This window comes from Rana temporaria, chromosome 11, assembly GCF_905171775.1.
Source record: "Rana temporaria chromosome 11, aRanTem1.1, whole genome shotgun sequence".
In the NCBI taxonomy this organism is placed as follows: domain Eukaryota; kingdom Metazoa; phylum Chordata; class Amphibia; order Anura; family Ranidae; genus Rana; species Rana temporaria.
In genome coordinates, this window is record NC_053499.1 from 143018817 (window position 1) to 143034036 (window position 15220).

The following is a 15220-nucleotide window of genomic DNA, read 5'->3' on the forward strand; positions in this document are numbered from 1 at the left end:
GGGTACACTCGGCCATGCTCGGCTCCCCTTGCGGTTATACGAGAGAAGCCGAGCGTGCCCGAGTGTACTGCGCTTGGTATATGCCATCGGCGGCGGCGGTCAAACACAGCGCGGGAAGCGGGAATCGGCTCAGAGACAGCGCGGGACAAGCGGGGAGGACCCCACGAAGGCCGCAGACAGATGCCGGACCGGACAAGGCCGCCGATGGACGCCGGGCAAGACACAAAAACTGTAAATAATAAAATAAAAAAAATCAGGAATTTCACGTCCAGATCAGGGGTGCGCGCTATACGCCGGTGCGCGCAATAGGCCGATAAATACGGTATATATATATATATATATATATATATATATATATATATATATATATGTGTGTTTAATTCTATCAACTATTTATACTTTAATTCTTGAGTAGGTGTGTAAATTTAGGGCAGGCTGGCAGGGACCCCAGTGCATTACTTTGCCCAGGGGCCCATGATGCTATTAAGACGACCCTGGTAAGTACAGCTTAGTAGATACAGGGATGCAGAGACATGTGTGCTAGAGTTGAGCTACCAGATCGTAAGCTTTCATGGCGAGAGCATTATACTTCAGCACAGGCAGGGAGGTGCCAGATCTGTGTGTGTTTTAATGTCTTATGTTCCCATGGTGACTGATAATTATATACCACTGCCATGACTGCCTGATAATTACTACAATAAACAGATTATCATATCCTTCTGTCTGATAGAGAAGATAGGGTAAGATTTACAATCCCCTATCACTGACGGATGGAGATAAAGTACTGTATATAACAAGTTGCTTCTCTGGCTATGTACCCCAAGTCTGTGCTTTATCCCCAAATACTACACCTCCACTTCCCACCCTGTGCCGTGAAATGCCTTAAAGGGGTTGTAAAGGTACAATTTTTTCCCCTAAATGTCTTCCTTTACCTTAGTGCAGTCCTCCTTCACTTACCTCATCCTTCCATTTTGCTTTTAAATGTCCTTATTTCTTCTGAGAAATCCTCACTTCCTGTTCTTCTGTCTGTAACTCCACACAGTAATGCGAGGCTTTCTCCCTGGTGTGGAGTGTCGTGCTCACCCCCTCCCTTGGACTACAGGGGAGTCAGGACGCCCACTAACACACAGCTCCTTTCTCTATCTGCAACGTAGAGAGCGTCCTGACTCCCCTGTAGTCCAAGGGAGGGGGCGAGCACGACACTCCACACCAGGGAGAAAGCCTTGCATTACTGTGTGGAGTTACAGACAGAAGAACAGGAAGTGAGGATAGCCTCAGCTATTTACATATGAATACTCCCGTTATTTACATATGAATGACGGTTATTTAAATGTAAACACAGGGGGCCAGATTCTCTAAGAAACGGCGTAGGCGTAGTGTAAGTCATTTACACTACGCCACCGCAACTTACTGGAGCAAGTGCCGTATTCGCGAAGCACTTGCTCCGTAATTTGCGGCGGCGTAGTGTAAATGGCCCGGTGTATGGCCGCGTAATTCAAAGGGGGCGGCTTGTATTCAAATTAAGCGCGCCCCCGCGACGATCGAACTGCGCATGCGCCGGGGCTGAAAAATAGCCCAGTGCGCATGCTCCAGCTCACAACGGAAAACGTCAATGACGCCGACGTGAGCGTCATTGACGTAAAGTCGTATTCAAGAACGACTTAGGAAAACGACGTAACCGACGGAAAAAGACGACGCGGACCCGACGCCATACTTAACATGGCATACGGCGGACTGGCGTAAGGTTACCACTCATATAGCAGGGGTAACCTTACGCTTACGGAAACAACGAAAGCGACGCAAATTCGTTCGGGAATCGGCGTATCAGGCTCATTTGCATAGTCAAATGAGACCTGAACGTAAACGCCACCTAGCGGTCAGCGTTGTATTGCATTTAGGATCCGACGGTGTAAGTGACTTACACCAGTCGGATCCGAGCCTAAATCTGGCCTATCTTGTTTTGTGAATACAAAACAATGATACGCCGGCGGGATTTTCGAATTACGCCGGTGTATCTGTAGATGGCGTAACTCTTTTGAGAATCTGGCCCAGGGTCTGCAGGTGAGTCATCTGTACACAACAATAGGGCAGAGCTGGGCAGCATTAGTAGCAGTACTTCACACTGAGATATCGGGACACAGCACAGGACTAAAACTTCAAGGGACATGGGAATTGAATTGGGATAGTTGGCAAGTATGAGGCAGCTGCTTTGGGCCCCACAACAATGACAGGGCCCAGGGCATCTGTCCCTTTTGCCCTGCCTTAAAGATGGCCCTGTATGCAGGTAGATGTTCTCCTTCAGCTAATGATCTGAGTTTGGGCGCTATTACAGCTATTATCATATCCAGGAAGATGTTCTGATACTGTATCATAGCTATTGTCATGTCCAGGTAGATGTTCTCCTCCAGCCAATGATCTGCGCTGTAAGTAATTTCTCCTTCCACAGGCGAAGAAGCGCTCTCTGTGGTGTGTGGAACCCAGCTGTGGTGAAGTCCCTGCAGAAGGAGAGACACGTTTGACTCTTGTAGCTCATCTAGATGACACTGTGGCCTTCAAAGACACTGTTCAGCTGGTGATCACAAACAGCAGCACCTACCTCATTCCTGTGCACGCCTATGGAACTGGAACCACCATAGTCACCGACAGGACTTTTGCTCCAGTGTTGAACCTCGGCGCTCATTTCAGGTAGCAAAATCTATGATGTCCTTCCTGACAAGCTCTCCTATTTATTCATATATAATGTTTGCATTTCCATTTTTTTTGTATCTAAGCCGCCTAAATTATTTTTAAGTGTTTCTATTCCTCTTTTGTGTTGGAAAATTAATTTAAAACCCATTAAATGTTGGGACAAATGAGCAAAGATGGGAAACATTTTGCTGATTTAATTAAAAATGCGGGCTCAGTGGAGGCAGGGTGTAAGATGGTAACCGAATTACTGGTCATTATCTGGGAGGCAGGGTGTCAGGTGGAGGCTGATTGAAGGCAGGGCGTCAGATGACTGCTGAGTTACTGGTATCCAGAAGAGAGGATGTCAGATGGGGGCTGCGTTACCTGTCATTATCCAGGAGGATGGGTATTAAGATGAGGGCTGAGCTGAGTTAAGCCTCGTACACGATCGGATTTTCAGACGGAATTGTGTGATCACAGGCGGAAAACCTGACCGTTTTTGTATGCTCCATTGGACAATTGTTGTCGGATTTTTCGCGGACAAGTGTTGGATAGCAGGCTTTAAAATTTTCTGCAAACAACGGTCTGTTGTCGGGTTTCCTGAACGTGTGTACACAAGTCTGTCAGACAATAGTCAAAAGTACAAACACGCATGCTCGGAAGCAATGCTCACCAAACACAACATTAGCAGAAGGTGCCCAAAGGGTGGTGCTTAGGAGCTGAAAAACCACATAGTTTCGTCTTCGTTGGCCGACGATTGTGTGCCGTTTGTATGCAATACAAATTCCTGGCCAACGACCTTCGGACAAAAGTCCTACGCTTTGTCCGTGGAAAATTTGATTGTGTGTACGAGGCTTTAATGGTCATTATTCCAGAGGCAGGGTGCTAAATGGGGCTGAGTTACTGGTCCTTATTCAGGAGATGGGATGCCAGATGGGGTCTGAGTTACTGTTCATTATCCATGAGTTGCGGTGTCAGATGATGGTGGGGTTACTGGTCATTATCCAGGACATGGGATGTCAGATGGTGGTGGAGTTACTGGTCATCATTATCCAGGAGATAGGGAGTCAGATTGTGGTGGAATTACTGCTCATTATCCAGGAGTTGGGGTGTCAGATGATAGTGGGGTTACTTGTCATCATCCAGTGGGGTGTCAGATGGTGGTGGAGTTAATGGTCATTATCCAAGAGGTGGGGTGTCAGATGGTTGTGAAGTTACTGGTCGTTATCCAAAAGGTGGGTGTCAGATGGTGGTGGGGTTACTGGTCATCATCCAGTGGGGTGTCAGATGGTGGTGGAGTTAATGGTAGTTATCCAAGAGGTGGGGTGTGAGATGATGGTGGAGTTACTGGTCGTTATCCAAGAGGTGGGGTGTGAGATGATGGTGGAGTTACTGGTCGTTATCCAAGAGGTGGGGTGTCAGATGATGGTGGGGTTACTGGTCATCATCCAGTGGGGTGTCAGATGGTGGGGGAGTTACTGGTCATTATCCAAGAGGTGGGATGTCAGATGGTGGTGGAGTTACTCGTCATTATCCAAGAGGTGGGGTGTTAGATGGTGGCGGAGTTACTGGTCATTATCCAAGAGGTGGGGTGTCAGATGGTGGCGGAGTTACTGGTCATTATCCAAGAGGTGGGGTGTCAGATGGTGGTGGAGTCACTGGTCATTATCCAAGAAGTGGGGTGTCAGATGGTAGTGGAGTCACTGGTCATTATCCAAGAGGTGGGGTGTCAGATGGTAGCGGAGTTACTGGTCGTTATCCAAGAGGTGGGGTGTCAGATGATGGTGGGGTTACTGGTCATTATCCAAGAGGTGGGGTGTCAGATGGTGGTGGAGTCACTGGTCATTATCCAAGAGGTGGGGTGTCAGATGGTGACCGAGTTACTGATCATTATCCAAGAGGTGGGGTGTCAGATGGTGACCGAGTTACTGATCATTATCCAAGAAGTGGGGTGTCAGATGGTGGTGGAGTCACTGGTCATTATCCAAGAGGTGGGGTGTCAGATGGTGACAGAGTCACTGGTCATTATCCAAGAGGTGGGGTGTCAGATGATGGTGGGGTTACTGGTCATTATCCAAGAGGTGGGGTGTCAGATGGTGACGGAGTTACTGGTCATTGTCCAAGAGGTGGGGTGTCAGGTGGTGGTGGAGTCACTGGTCATTAGCCAAGAAGTGGGGTGTCAGATGGTGGTGGAGTCACTGGTCATTATCCAAGAATTGGGGTGTCAGATGGTGGTGGAGTCACTGGTCATTAGGCCGCGTACTCTTTAGGGACCAGCCTACATTTTTACTGGCTTATTCCAGCACAGAGAGACAGAACCACGTCAGATGGCTTACAATTACAAACTATACAAGAATTACATTGCAAACTATAAAATAAGAGGCTTTAGGATAAAGCAAAGGGGTGCTTTCTGCAGATCTGGGCCACTTACACATTATTTCCATTCATCTCATCAGATGGCAGAAAAGAGGTCAAAAACCAGCAGACTCCTCCAAAGGAGATAGAAGAATGCCTGACAGTTTGAATAAATCTGATACATGGAGTCATTTATTTCATGTAATACTCTAATATCTGATGTATGTTAGTATTCCAAGAGTCAGTGTTTATCCTGTATGAACAGCCTTTATACACCCCAGTCACCCAAATCTTTTACCGTTATTACAGTAAAATAGTGGCCATGTTGTTCTGCGCCATGTTGTCACATCTCCCCACCTCTGAGCTACTTGTATCTCTTCTCCACATGAAATCACAGCTGATATGGATGTTTGCGGCTCCTTGTGGCACAGAGGATGTTCAGTTCCTCTGCTGACATTGAGGGGCGTTCATGGCTGTGTAATGGGTATCTAGACACCCTGCAATCTGCCTGTGTAGTGAACCGATCGCATTGTGATTACACTGACTGGGCACCGTAGGTGGCTGGTGCCAGGTGCCAGCCTTGGCATTTTAATGAACATGATGCCGGCACATTGTGCCAGCGATGACAGTTAAGACACGCAGTATCCAGTGTCAATGGAAAGTTTATGGGCAGTTGAGCTTGTTGGATGGGGGCTGGCATCTCTGCCTTTGTAACGGGACATAGAATCAGGTTCCTCCTCTCCTTTTCTGAGTCTTTTGTTCGGGAGCTTCATCTGATAACAAACTCTTTGTGCGATACATCAAAGCACTGCACAAGGATGGCAACCTAATGCCAGTATAGAGTACTGCTTAACCCCCCCCAGTCCTTAAACTTGGCTGCCATCACTGAACCGGAATGGAGGCTGCTGGGCACGGCTGGCACAGACATAGTTAATGAGGATATGTAACCTCTTGTTTTGTGTCTCCTGCTGGTTCTGCTTGTCAGCATCTTTGTTATCCTCCCAGCCGAGCATAATAGGCGGCCATGGAATATAAAACCTCTGAAACTTCATCTGAGAAGCCGCAGTAACATTATAAGCCGAAGAGAGCGCAACCTGAGTATAGCGTGACCTCTGGCCGCTTCACCTCTCTCCTGAATGATGGTCAGGCCAGCTCATACACGTGTCTAACTTATTTTTTTCTGTATTCATATGCATGGGATTCCATCAGTGAGAGCTCCACATTTTTTGTGAATTTCCACAATCACAAAAAAAAGAGCACCACAGAAAGACAGAAACGTTCATACTCTATGACAGGGGTCTCCAAACTTTCTAAATAAGGGGCCAGTTTACTGTCCTTCAACATTAGGGGGGTCAAACTGTGGCTAGTGGAAGTAGAAAATGACCTTGTGGGAGTAAACAGTTCCCCATCTTTGGTATTAAGGGGAGAAATAGTGCCTCATCATTGGTGTCAGTGGGAGGAATAGTGCCCCAAATTGGCATCAGTGGGAGGAAGAGTGCCCCATCATTGGCGTCAGTGGGAGGAATAGTGGCCCATTGTTTGTTAGTGTCAGTGGCAGGAATAGTGTCCCATCATTGGCGTCAGTGGGAGGAATGGTGTCCCATAGTTAGTGAGAGGACTAGTGCTTCATCCCTGGGGTCAGTATGAGGAATAAAGAGGCAGGAACTATGGCCCACTGTTGCTGACAGTGGGGGTATAATGCCCCAAGGGCCAGATAAAAGCATCTGACCCCTGGGCCACAGTTTGGAGACAGGAAGTGAGGCTGAGAGAGGACGGCATACAATATGGTGCTGTGCATCTATTAGAAGAAAAAAGCTGCAAAATTTAAATAAAGATTAAACAACAGAGAGATTACCATGCACAGAGATCAATAGGACATAGCAAGTGTACCAAGGACCTGAACCACAATCAAAACCAGGGGCTTTTATAGTTTCTAAATATTAAAGGTTTTTGTTTTTACTTTAATTCATTCTCTGCATTAAAAGAGAAGTATACTTAAAAAAAAAAAAAAAAATCATACTTACCTAGGTGGAGGCAACATCGGTCCAATTCTGTCCTCTGCCGGCTCTAACACTGAGAATCGAGCAATTAAACACAGCTGATCGCTCAGTTCTCAGTGCTCCGCAAGCAGAGAGCCGATGACTGTCAGACACTGGCTCTTAGCTCTGCCCCCGCCCACTTTACTGGAGCACTGGGCTGTGAAATGGGTGGCTGGCTCAGGCTCTCAGTGGCTCAGCTGCCGGTCCAGGCTTCTGTAATGGACCCCAAACATATGGTCGTTATGTTTCCCCAGCTTGGACCGGCTCTGGGACATCAGCCAACAGCGGGCTTCAGGCCACTGTCGGCTGAAAACAGGTCACAGGAGTGCAAAACAAACTGCACTCCTGTGATTCACAGGAGAAGTACAGCCAAACAAGCTTTGGCTGTACTTCTCCTTTAAAGTAAAAAACTTGCACTGTGTGTCCTTCCCACTCCCCTCCCTAACACTTACCTGACTCCTATATCGATCCAGCACTGTGCCCAGCTGCCGGTCTTCTCTCCTTCTCTTCCTGGTCTTACAGGCTTTGCTGTCAATCAAATCCAGTGAGGAGGGAGGTGGGGGCGTGGCCAAGCTGTGCTTTGTGTGGCTATGGATTCACACAGCCTGACACGGTATCGAGCACGCACATCCACCCCATACAAGTGGCTTGCTATGGGGGCAGATACAGAAGAGGAGGAGCCCAAAGTGCTAGTGGAGGACCCTAGAAGAGGAGGTTCAGGGTCACTCTGTGCAATTCCATTGCACAGAGCAGATAAGCAAAACATCTTTGTTATTTTAATTTAATAAAAAAAGTCTTTACAAACACTTTAAGTTCCATCCTTTGACAATTGCCATGTAGGACCCTCCCAGGATAAACATTTTACATAATAAACCATTCCCTTAAGAATTTGCACAAGCAACACATCTTTTTTCACAAGAGAAGTTAATTTCTGTTGTCTCTGAACACCCTATCAACTTGACCAACCTCCAGACTCGTTGTAGAACAGGGAGATCAACAGATTCTATGTTGCCCAACAAGATATAAAAAAAATCCCCAAAACAGTCATCTGTTCTAGCAACATTTTTCATTCTTGCAAGCAAACCTGTTATATAAAGAACTTAACATTAACATATAAGCACATAGTATTGTAATTTAATAATTGGTAAAACATATAATTATTTTCTTTATCAGCAATGACTGTGTGTTATATTTCTGTGTGAATATTGTGCACTCTATGTATTGCAGTGCTGGTCCATGCCGATACCACTTCACAATGACCAACCGTGGCCGGCGTACACACCAGCTGTACTGGACGACAGAGGGATTCCCTCAGTTCCGCAAACACCAACAGCTGCCTAGTCTTAAACCAACAGCCCTTCAATGTGAGCCTCCAGAACCAACCTTCAGACTGCAGCCATCACGCATGGAGCTGCACCCAGGACAGAGCAAAGATGTGGTTCTGGAGGGAACATCTGACATTCCTAAGGTAAGGAACATGGAGGACTTGGCTGGAGGTGGGGGAATTGCCTCCTTGGCTAGTAATAATAGGATACATTGGACTTTTGGTCCTGAGTGGAGATGCTTAAATATAGTTAGACAATGATCACAGGGGACCCACAGTCATCTACACATGGTGGGCATTAAAAAGTTCCTAATCCCCATTCTGAGATGTTATGTGACCGAATGCCAAGAGCCACTATGAACACCAATGCTGGGCAATGTGAAAAGGTGTGTCATCATCAGGGCCGTTTGAAGGAATTTGGGGGCCCCAAGCAAAATGGACATGAAGGTCCCCCAACCGGCCGGACTGAAAGGAAGTGAGCACTCCTGTCAGTCCGGCCAGGAACAGGAAACTGATACTCCTCTACCGCGTGCTACCCGTCCAGACTGACAGGAGGAAGGAAGAGGACCACGGCCATGCTACAGAGAAGGGGAAGTGACGACTTGAGGCAGCAGTGCTGCAGGCTCTCTATAGAGCGCTCAGGCGGCTGCAGTATATTGGAAGCGCGGCAAGGGCCCTTCTTGGGGCCCCAGGTCAGCTTGGGGCCCCAAGCAATTGCTTGGTTTGCCTGCCTTGTAGCAACAGGCCTGGTCACCATAAACCATGTCCATTTACCATGGCCACCAATCAGTATGGCACAATAGCACACTTTCCGTGGTACAGAAATCTAACCCTACCTTGAATGGACTAGTTAGCTGTGCTTGTCTCCCAACACAAGAAATCACAGTTATACTGTATGTGAAAGTATGAGTAACCAATATGGCAGACTATTCAAGTATTGGTACTTTATCAGACTAGGATACTTGATTATCAGTAATTGATCAGAGCAGGATACTTGGGTATTGGTAAATTGATCATAGCAGGATACTCAGGTATTGGTTATTGATCAGATCACGATACTCAGGTATTGGTAATTGATCAGAGTGGGATACTAGGGTGTTGATAATCTATGACAGCATAATAAGTATTGGTAATTGAGCAGAGCTGGATACTCAGCTATTGGTAAATGATCAGAGCAGGAAACTCGGATACTGATATTCTATGAGAGCATATAAGGATAATTCTTCTCCTGTGATCAGTCAAACTCCAGGTGTTTTAAGTTAAAGTGGAGGTCCACCCTAAAAAAAAAAAACAAATTACACCAAAATGCTGCAAAAAAATAGAAAAAAAATGTTTTTTACTTACCAGAAATTGCAGTTTCTAGGCGGATCTTCCTAATCTGCCTCTTCCTAGTCCGTGGCTGGTCTTCATCCTCGCATCGTCTTCTGGGGAATGGAGCATGCTGCTCCATTCCCCAGAAGACATCATATAGACATCATCATAAGTGAGAATGAGGGAGGCATATACCCCCCCCCCCCCACTAATACTTACAATAAAACAGCTATAGTGCTTCTTATTGGCTAAGGAAATGCTGAAGCACTAGGTACAAAATGGTACTTTATCAGCATTTTCCCTTACATTCTGTTAACCATATATGGGTAAGCCTAATCACTCTATACTTACTATGGGGGTTAGTTGACACAAAAGACACATAGCTAGATTCAGGTAGGGGCGTGTATCTTTAAGGCGGCGTAGCGTATCGTATTTACGCTATGCCGCCTTAAGTCAGAGAGGCAAGTACTGTATTCACAAAGCACTTGCCTCCTAACTTACGGCAGCGTAGCGTAAATGGGGCCGGCGTAAGCGCGCCTAATTCAAATGAGGATGGGGGGGGCGTGTTTTATGTTAATGTTTGGTGACCCGACGTGATTGACGTTTTTTACAAACGGCGCATGCGCCGTCCGTGTACATATCCCAGTGTGCATTGCTCCAAAGTACGCCGCAAGGACGTATTGGTTTCGACGTGAACGTAAATTACGTCCAGCCCCATTGACAGACGACGTACGCAAACAACGTAAAATTTTCAAATTTCGTCGCGGGAACGACGGCCATAATTAACATTGGCTAGGCCAGCTATTTGTTCGACTAACTTTACGCCGGAAAAAGCCTTACATAAACGACGTAAAAAAAAAAAGCGCCGAGCATGACGAGATTTGGGAGGAATGGCATCGCCATGAGGATCCGCCCTGAGCCACGGGTCGAGCCTCCCCTTACCCCTTCCCCGCCTTCTCTCTCCCTACCTCCCTGCGTCTGCAGTTCCCCTACCTGTTCTTTCTTTGTTTCCCTTCTGATCCCTTCCCTTTATCTATTTTCTGTCTCTATTATTCAAGAGTTTTTCTTTTTTTGTGTGCTATGTTTCGACTTCCGGCAGGATGTGCTGGTGGTTTAGCCGCTTACGTGGGGAGCCGCCAAGCTCCCCCCTGATGTCTGCCTTGTAATGTGCTGCAACACCACATGCACTGTTTTTGCTAATGTTCTGAAGTTTTCTTTTTGTATTGCCTCCTCTAAGACTCGGGGGTTACCCTGTGTCTAATAAAATTGTTATTTGAAAAAAAAAAAAGCGCCGGGCACACGTACGTTCCTGAATCGGCGTATCTAGTCATTTACATATTCTACGGCAAACTCAACGGAAGCGCCACCTAGCGGCCAGCGGGAAAATTGCACCCTAAGATACGACGGTGTAGGAGACTTACACCGCTCGTATCTTAGCCTAATTTAAGCGTATCTGGCGTAAACGTACCTGAATCTGGCTAACAGCAAATTAATACAACTAAATGCGCTCGGAAGCCATTTTAAAGCCATTTTCTCAGCTCTGTTTAATAGACACACAAACATTTAAAACTTTTCTAACAGTGCAGGATACTTGGATACTGATAACCTATGAGAGCAAGATACCCAGGTATTGGTAATCTATGAGAACAGGATATTTGTATATTGGTCATTTATCAGAGCAGGATGAAAGTGTATTGGCAATCTATAAAAGCAGGATACTTTTGTATTAGCAATGTATTGCTATAGAATCAGTATATGGGGTCACGATCATCTCTTTGTGTGGCAGCTGGTGACGGAGCGTCTGCTGGGACAAGCCATCATTGGGAAGCAGTCTGGGAAAGAGAAGATTATGTCGGTGGACATCATCTGTGAATTCATTGCTCCACTCCTTGACCTGTCTACAAAGAAACTTCACTTCTACGTGGAGAAGGTGACACTTTGTCTCCTCAGTCTTCTCTCCTTGTTATTTAACCATTGTGTGACCCACTTACCTGTCATTCCTCTGTATCTCTTTCAGCAACCGGATGATGAACTGAAAGAAAAATATGAATCCGTGACACTGAAAAACATTTCGTCACTGCCATTGACAATAGTTGTATCTGTGAAACAACCGTTCTCTATTGGCTTTGGTGACACCCCCCACACTGGTAAATTACAGGTAGAGTGAAGAATCTTATAATATTTGTCCACGTATCTTCACTTACACACACATTCCTACAATTATTAGATATTAATCAGACAGTCCGACTCCACGTCAGGCAATGACCTCTTATTGATTGGAACCCTCGGCCAGGGCTGTCTTAATAGCATCATGGGCCCCTGGGCAAAGTAATGCTCTGGGGCCCCTAAAATGATGACAGTGCAGGTAATCGGACATCAAGTAGGTAGGAGGCAGACTGCCTTCCCTGTGTATCTATCACTCTCAGTGCCATCATGGGGCAGCGCGGGCTCAAGGACTAGCTGCTTTGGGGAAAGTGCAGGACCCCCCCGATGCAGCTGGGGCCCCTGGGCAGTGCACAGGTGTGCCCTCTCATTAAGACAGCCCTGCCCTCGGCTATCATGGGGAGAACAAGCAGTCAGGTAGATTGGAGAACTTGACCAATTATCTGTTTCCCACTTTGTGTGATTTAGCATCTATCTGTCCTAGTCAATGTTGGGGTATATCCTAGCCAGTCTCTCTGGAGAGTAGTAGACCCGGTGGAGGAACTTTAGTTGGGTGCGGCGGTCTCTGGCCAAAATTATTGGAATATACTGTTGAATGCCCTCTTCGAAGTCATTGTCGACCAGATTGGGGATATCTGATTGCAATGCCGAAAATACATATGAGACCTTTGAAGTATCAAGTCCCGCCAGAATAGAATAGAGGGTTGAGAGAACTCCACCCACCCCAGAGGCCTTCAATAAGGTTTCAACGTCATGAATCTCCAACCTAATAGTTTGTGGGAATTGGGCCTGGAACGCATGGCGTAACTAGGCAAAGCTCAACGTTTAGAGGCATGAAAATAAACTCTTTTGGTTCGCATTTTCTGATTGGAGCTTACTGACAGAAAAAAAAAACGTAAAACTCTCCTAAACTCGTCTAAACTTTGTACAAAAGATGCTCTATATGAGTGTTTTTACTGCCTAGAGAATGGACCTTTTTTTTGGTCAAACCAATGTGCAATGTCTGGGTCTCCAGTGAGCGTTAGTGGTGTCTGAGGGCCGGCAGGACATGCCCACACATTTCACTGAACTCCAATGGGCATCCTGAAGGATTAGCAGTTTTGTGATTCACCCACTAAAATGATATATAATTCCCTGAAAGTGATTTGAATTGTTTGTCCTCTTTAGAGTTCTCTAGCCTTGCAGAATGGAAAGGAGAAGGAGCTCATCATTAAATTTGACCCAACATACATAACGGATCTGCAGAGTCGGGTTCTGGACGAGGTCCTGTCCATACAATACATAGAACACCCTCACAAGGACTATGTCAGCCTGCAGGCCGAGGTGCACTTCCCCAACCTTCACTTTCCTACCACTCAGATCCACTTTGGCTGCATCCTGAATGACACAGAGAGTATGCAGGAGCTGGAGGTGACCAACTGCAGTCCATTACCTGTTCAGTACCGCTGGTCCTTTATGACGGAGAACTCAGCGATTCAAATCAGGTGAGATAAACATGGTAATGTGTAAGGCCTCGTACACACGACAGAGATTCTCGGCAGAATTCGCCGAGAAACTCGGTCAAAACCCGGATTCTGCCGAGAATCTCTGTCGTCTGTACAGTTTTGGCTCGATGGAGCCGCCGAGGAGCTCGACGAGAAAATAGAGAACATGTTCTCTATTTTCTCGTTGGCCGCGTTGTTCTATAGGAGAAGGCGGCCCGCCGAGCTCTTCGGCGGCTTCATCCCAAAACGAGACGAGGAACTCGACGTGCCAAGCACGTCGAGTTTCTCTGTCGTGTGTACGAGGCCTGAGAGAATAAACTGGAGTCACCAATTAGAATGCAAATTCATCAATAAACATAATCTCAGGATATGTGGTCTTGGACTTTGTTATGTTTGACTGTTGTTATTATTATACAGGATTTATATAGTTCCAACATTTGCACAGCGCTTTACAATATAAAGGGAGATAGTATAGTAATAATGCAATTCAAGAGGGTTAGGAGGGCCCTGCTCCTTAGAGCTTACAATGCAACAGGAAGGGGCAAGTGGAACAAAAGGTATTAACTGTGAGGGGTGAGCTGATGGGAGAAATAAAAGATTGTGGCCCAGATTCTCGTACATGGGCGTAAAACTGTGCGGGCGTAACATATCTGGTTTACGTTACGCCGCCGCAAGTTTTACAGGCAAGTGCTTTATTCACAAAGAACTTGCCTGTAAAGTTGCGGCGGCGTATCGTAAATCCCCCGGTGCAAGCCCGCCTAATTCAAATGAGCCGGGTAGGGGGCGTGGAGCATTTAAATTAGGCGCGTTCCCGCGCCGAACGTACTGCGCATGTGCCGTCCGGAAAATATCCCAGGGTGCATTGCTCCAAATGACGTCGCAAGGACGTCATTGGTTTCGACGTGAACGTAAATGGCGTCCAGCCCCATTCACGGACGACTTACGCAGACAACGTAAATTTTAAAATTTCGACGAGGGAACGACGACCATACTTAACATTGGTTGCCCCTCATATAGCAGGGGCAACTTTACGCGTCGCAAATCTAACGTAAACGTCGTAACTTCACTGCGTCGACCGCGTGTACGTTCGGGAATTCGCGTATTTTGCTAATTTGCATACTTGATGGGGAAAACGACGGAGGCGACACCTAGCGGCAAAAAAAAAAAAATTGCATTTAAGATCCGACAGCGTAAGAGCCTTACGCCTGTCGGATCTAATGGATATCTATGCGTAACTGATTCTAAGAATCAGTCGCATAGATACGACTGCCCAGATTAGGACTTACGACGGCGTACATTGCGTTGTGCCGTCGTAAGCCCTTTAAGAAACTGGGCCTCAGTTTTTAGCTGAAGACAGGATAGGTTTCCCTGAAGAGCTGAGTTTTTAGAGATCGCCTAAAAGTGGAGATAGGAGTAGGAGATAGCCTGACAGATTGAGGTAGGGAGTTGCAGAGGATGGGAGAGGCTCTGGAGAAGTCCTGGAGATGATCATGGGAGGAGGAGACAAGGGAGCTAGAGAGCAGGAGATCTTGGGAGGAGGGGAGAGGAAGGTTTGGGTGATATACTCAAGATTGGTGATGTAGCTTGGGGCACAGTTGTAAATGGCTTTGTATGGTGTTAGTATTTTTAATTTTATTTGTTGGGCAGTTGGAAGCCAGTATAGGGATTGGCAAAATGGGGTCTAATTTCGCCGTCCCCCTGGTTCCATCAAATGTAGCCTCACCAGTGCCCATCAATGCAGCCACACCAGCGCCCATCAAATACAGCCTCATCAGCACCCATCAAATGCACCCTCACCAGTGCCCATCAATGCAGCCTACCAGTGCCCACCAATGAATGTTTGCTTGCTTCCATTTATTCAGGAGTCGGGACACAGA

General features: G+C 46.7%; 1 protein-coding gene across 1 annotated transcript in view; it reads left to right on the top strand.

Annotated features, from left to right (window-relative positions):
- Positions 1-15220, top strand: part of HYDIN (HYDIN axonemal central pair apparatus protein) — a 159070-nt gene that overhangs the window by 61854 nt on the left and 81996 nt on the right. The window contains exons 19-23 of the mRNA XM_040329299.1: positions 2447-2685; positions 8289-8529; positions 11483-11626; positions 11714-11854; positions 13027-13343. Of these exons, the coding sequence (XP_040185233.1) occupies positions 2447-2685; positions 8289-8529; positions 11483-11626; positions 11714-11854; positions 13027-13343 (1082 nt within the window). The remainder of the gene's footprint in view (positions 1-2446; positions 2686-8288; positions 8530-11482; positions 11627-11713; positions 11855-13026; positions 13344-15220) is intronic.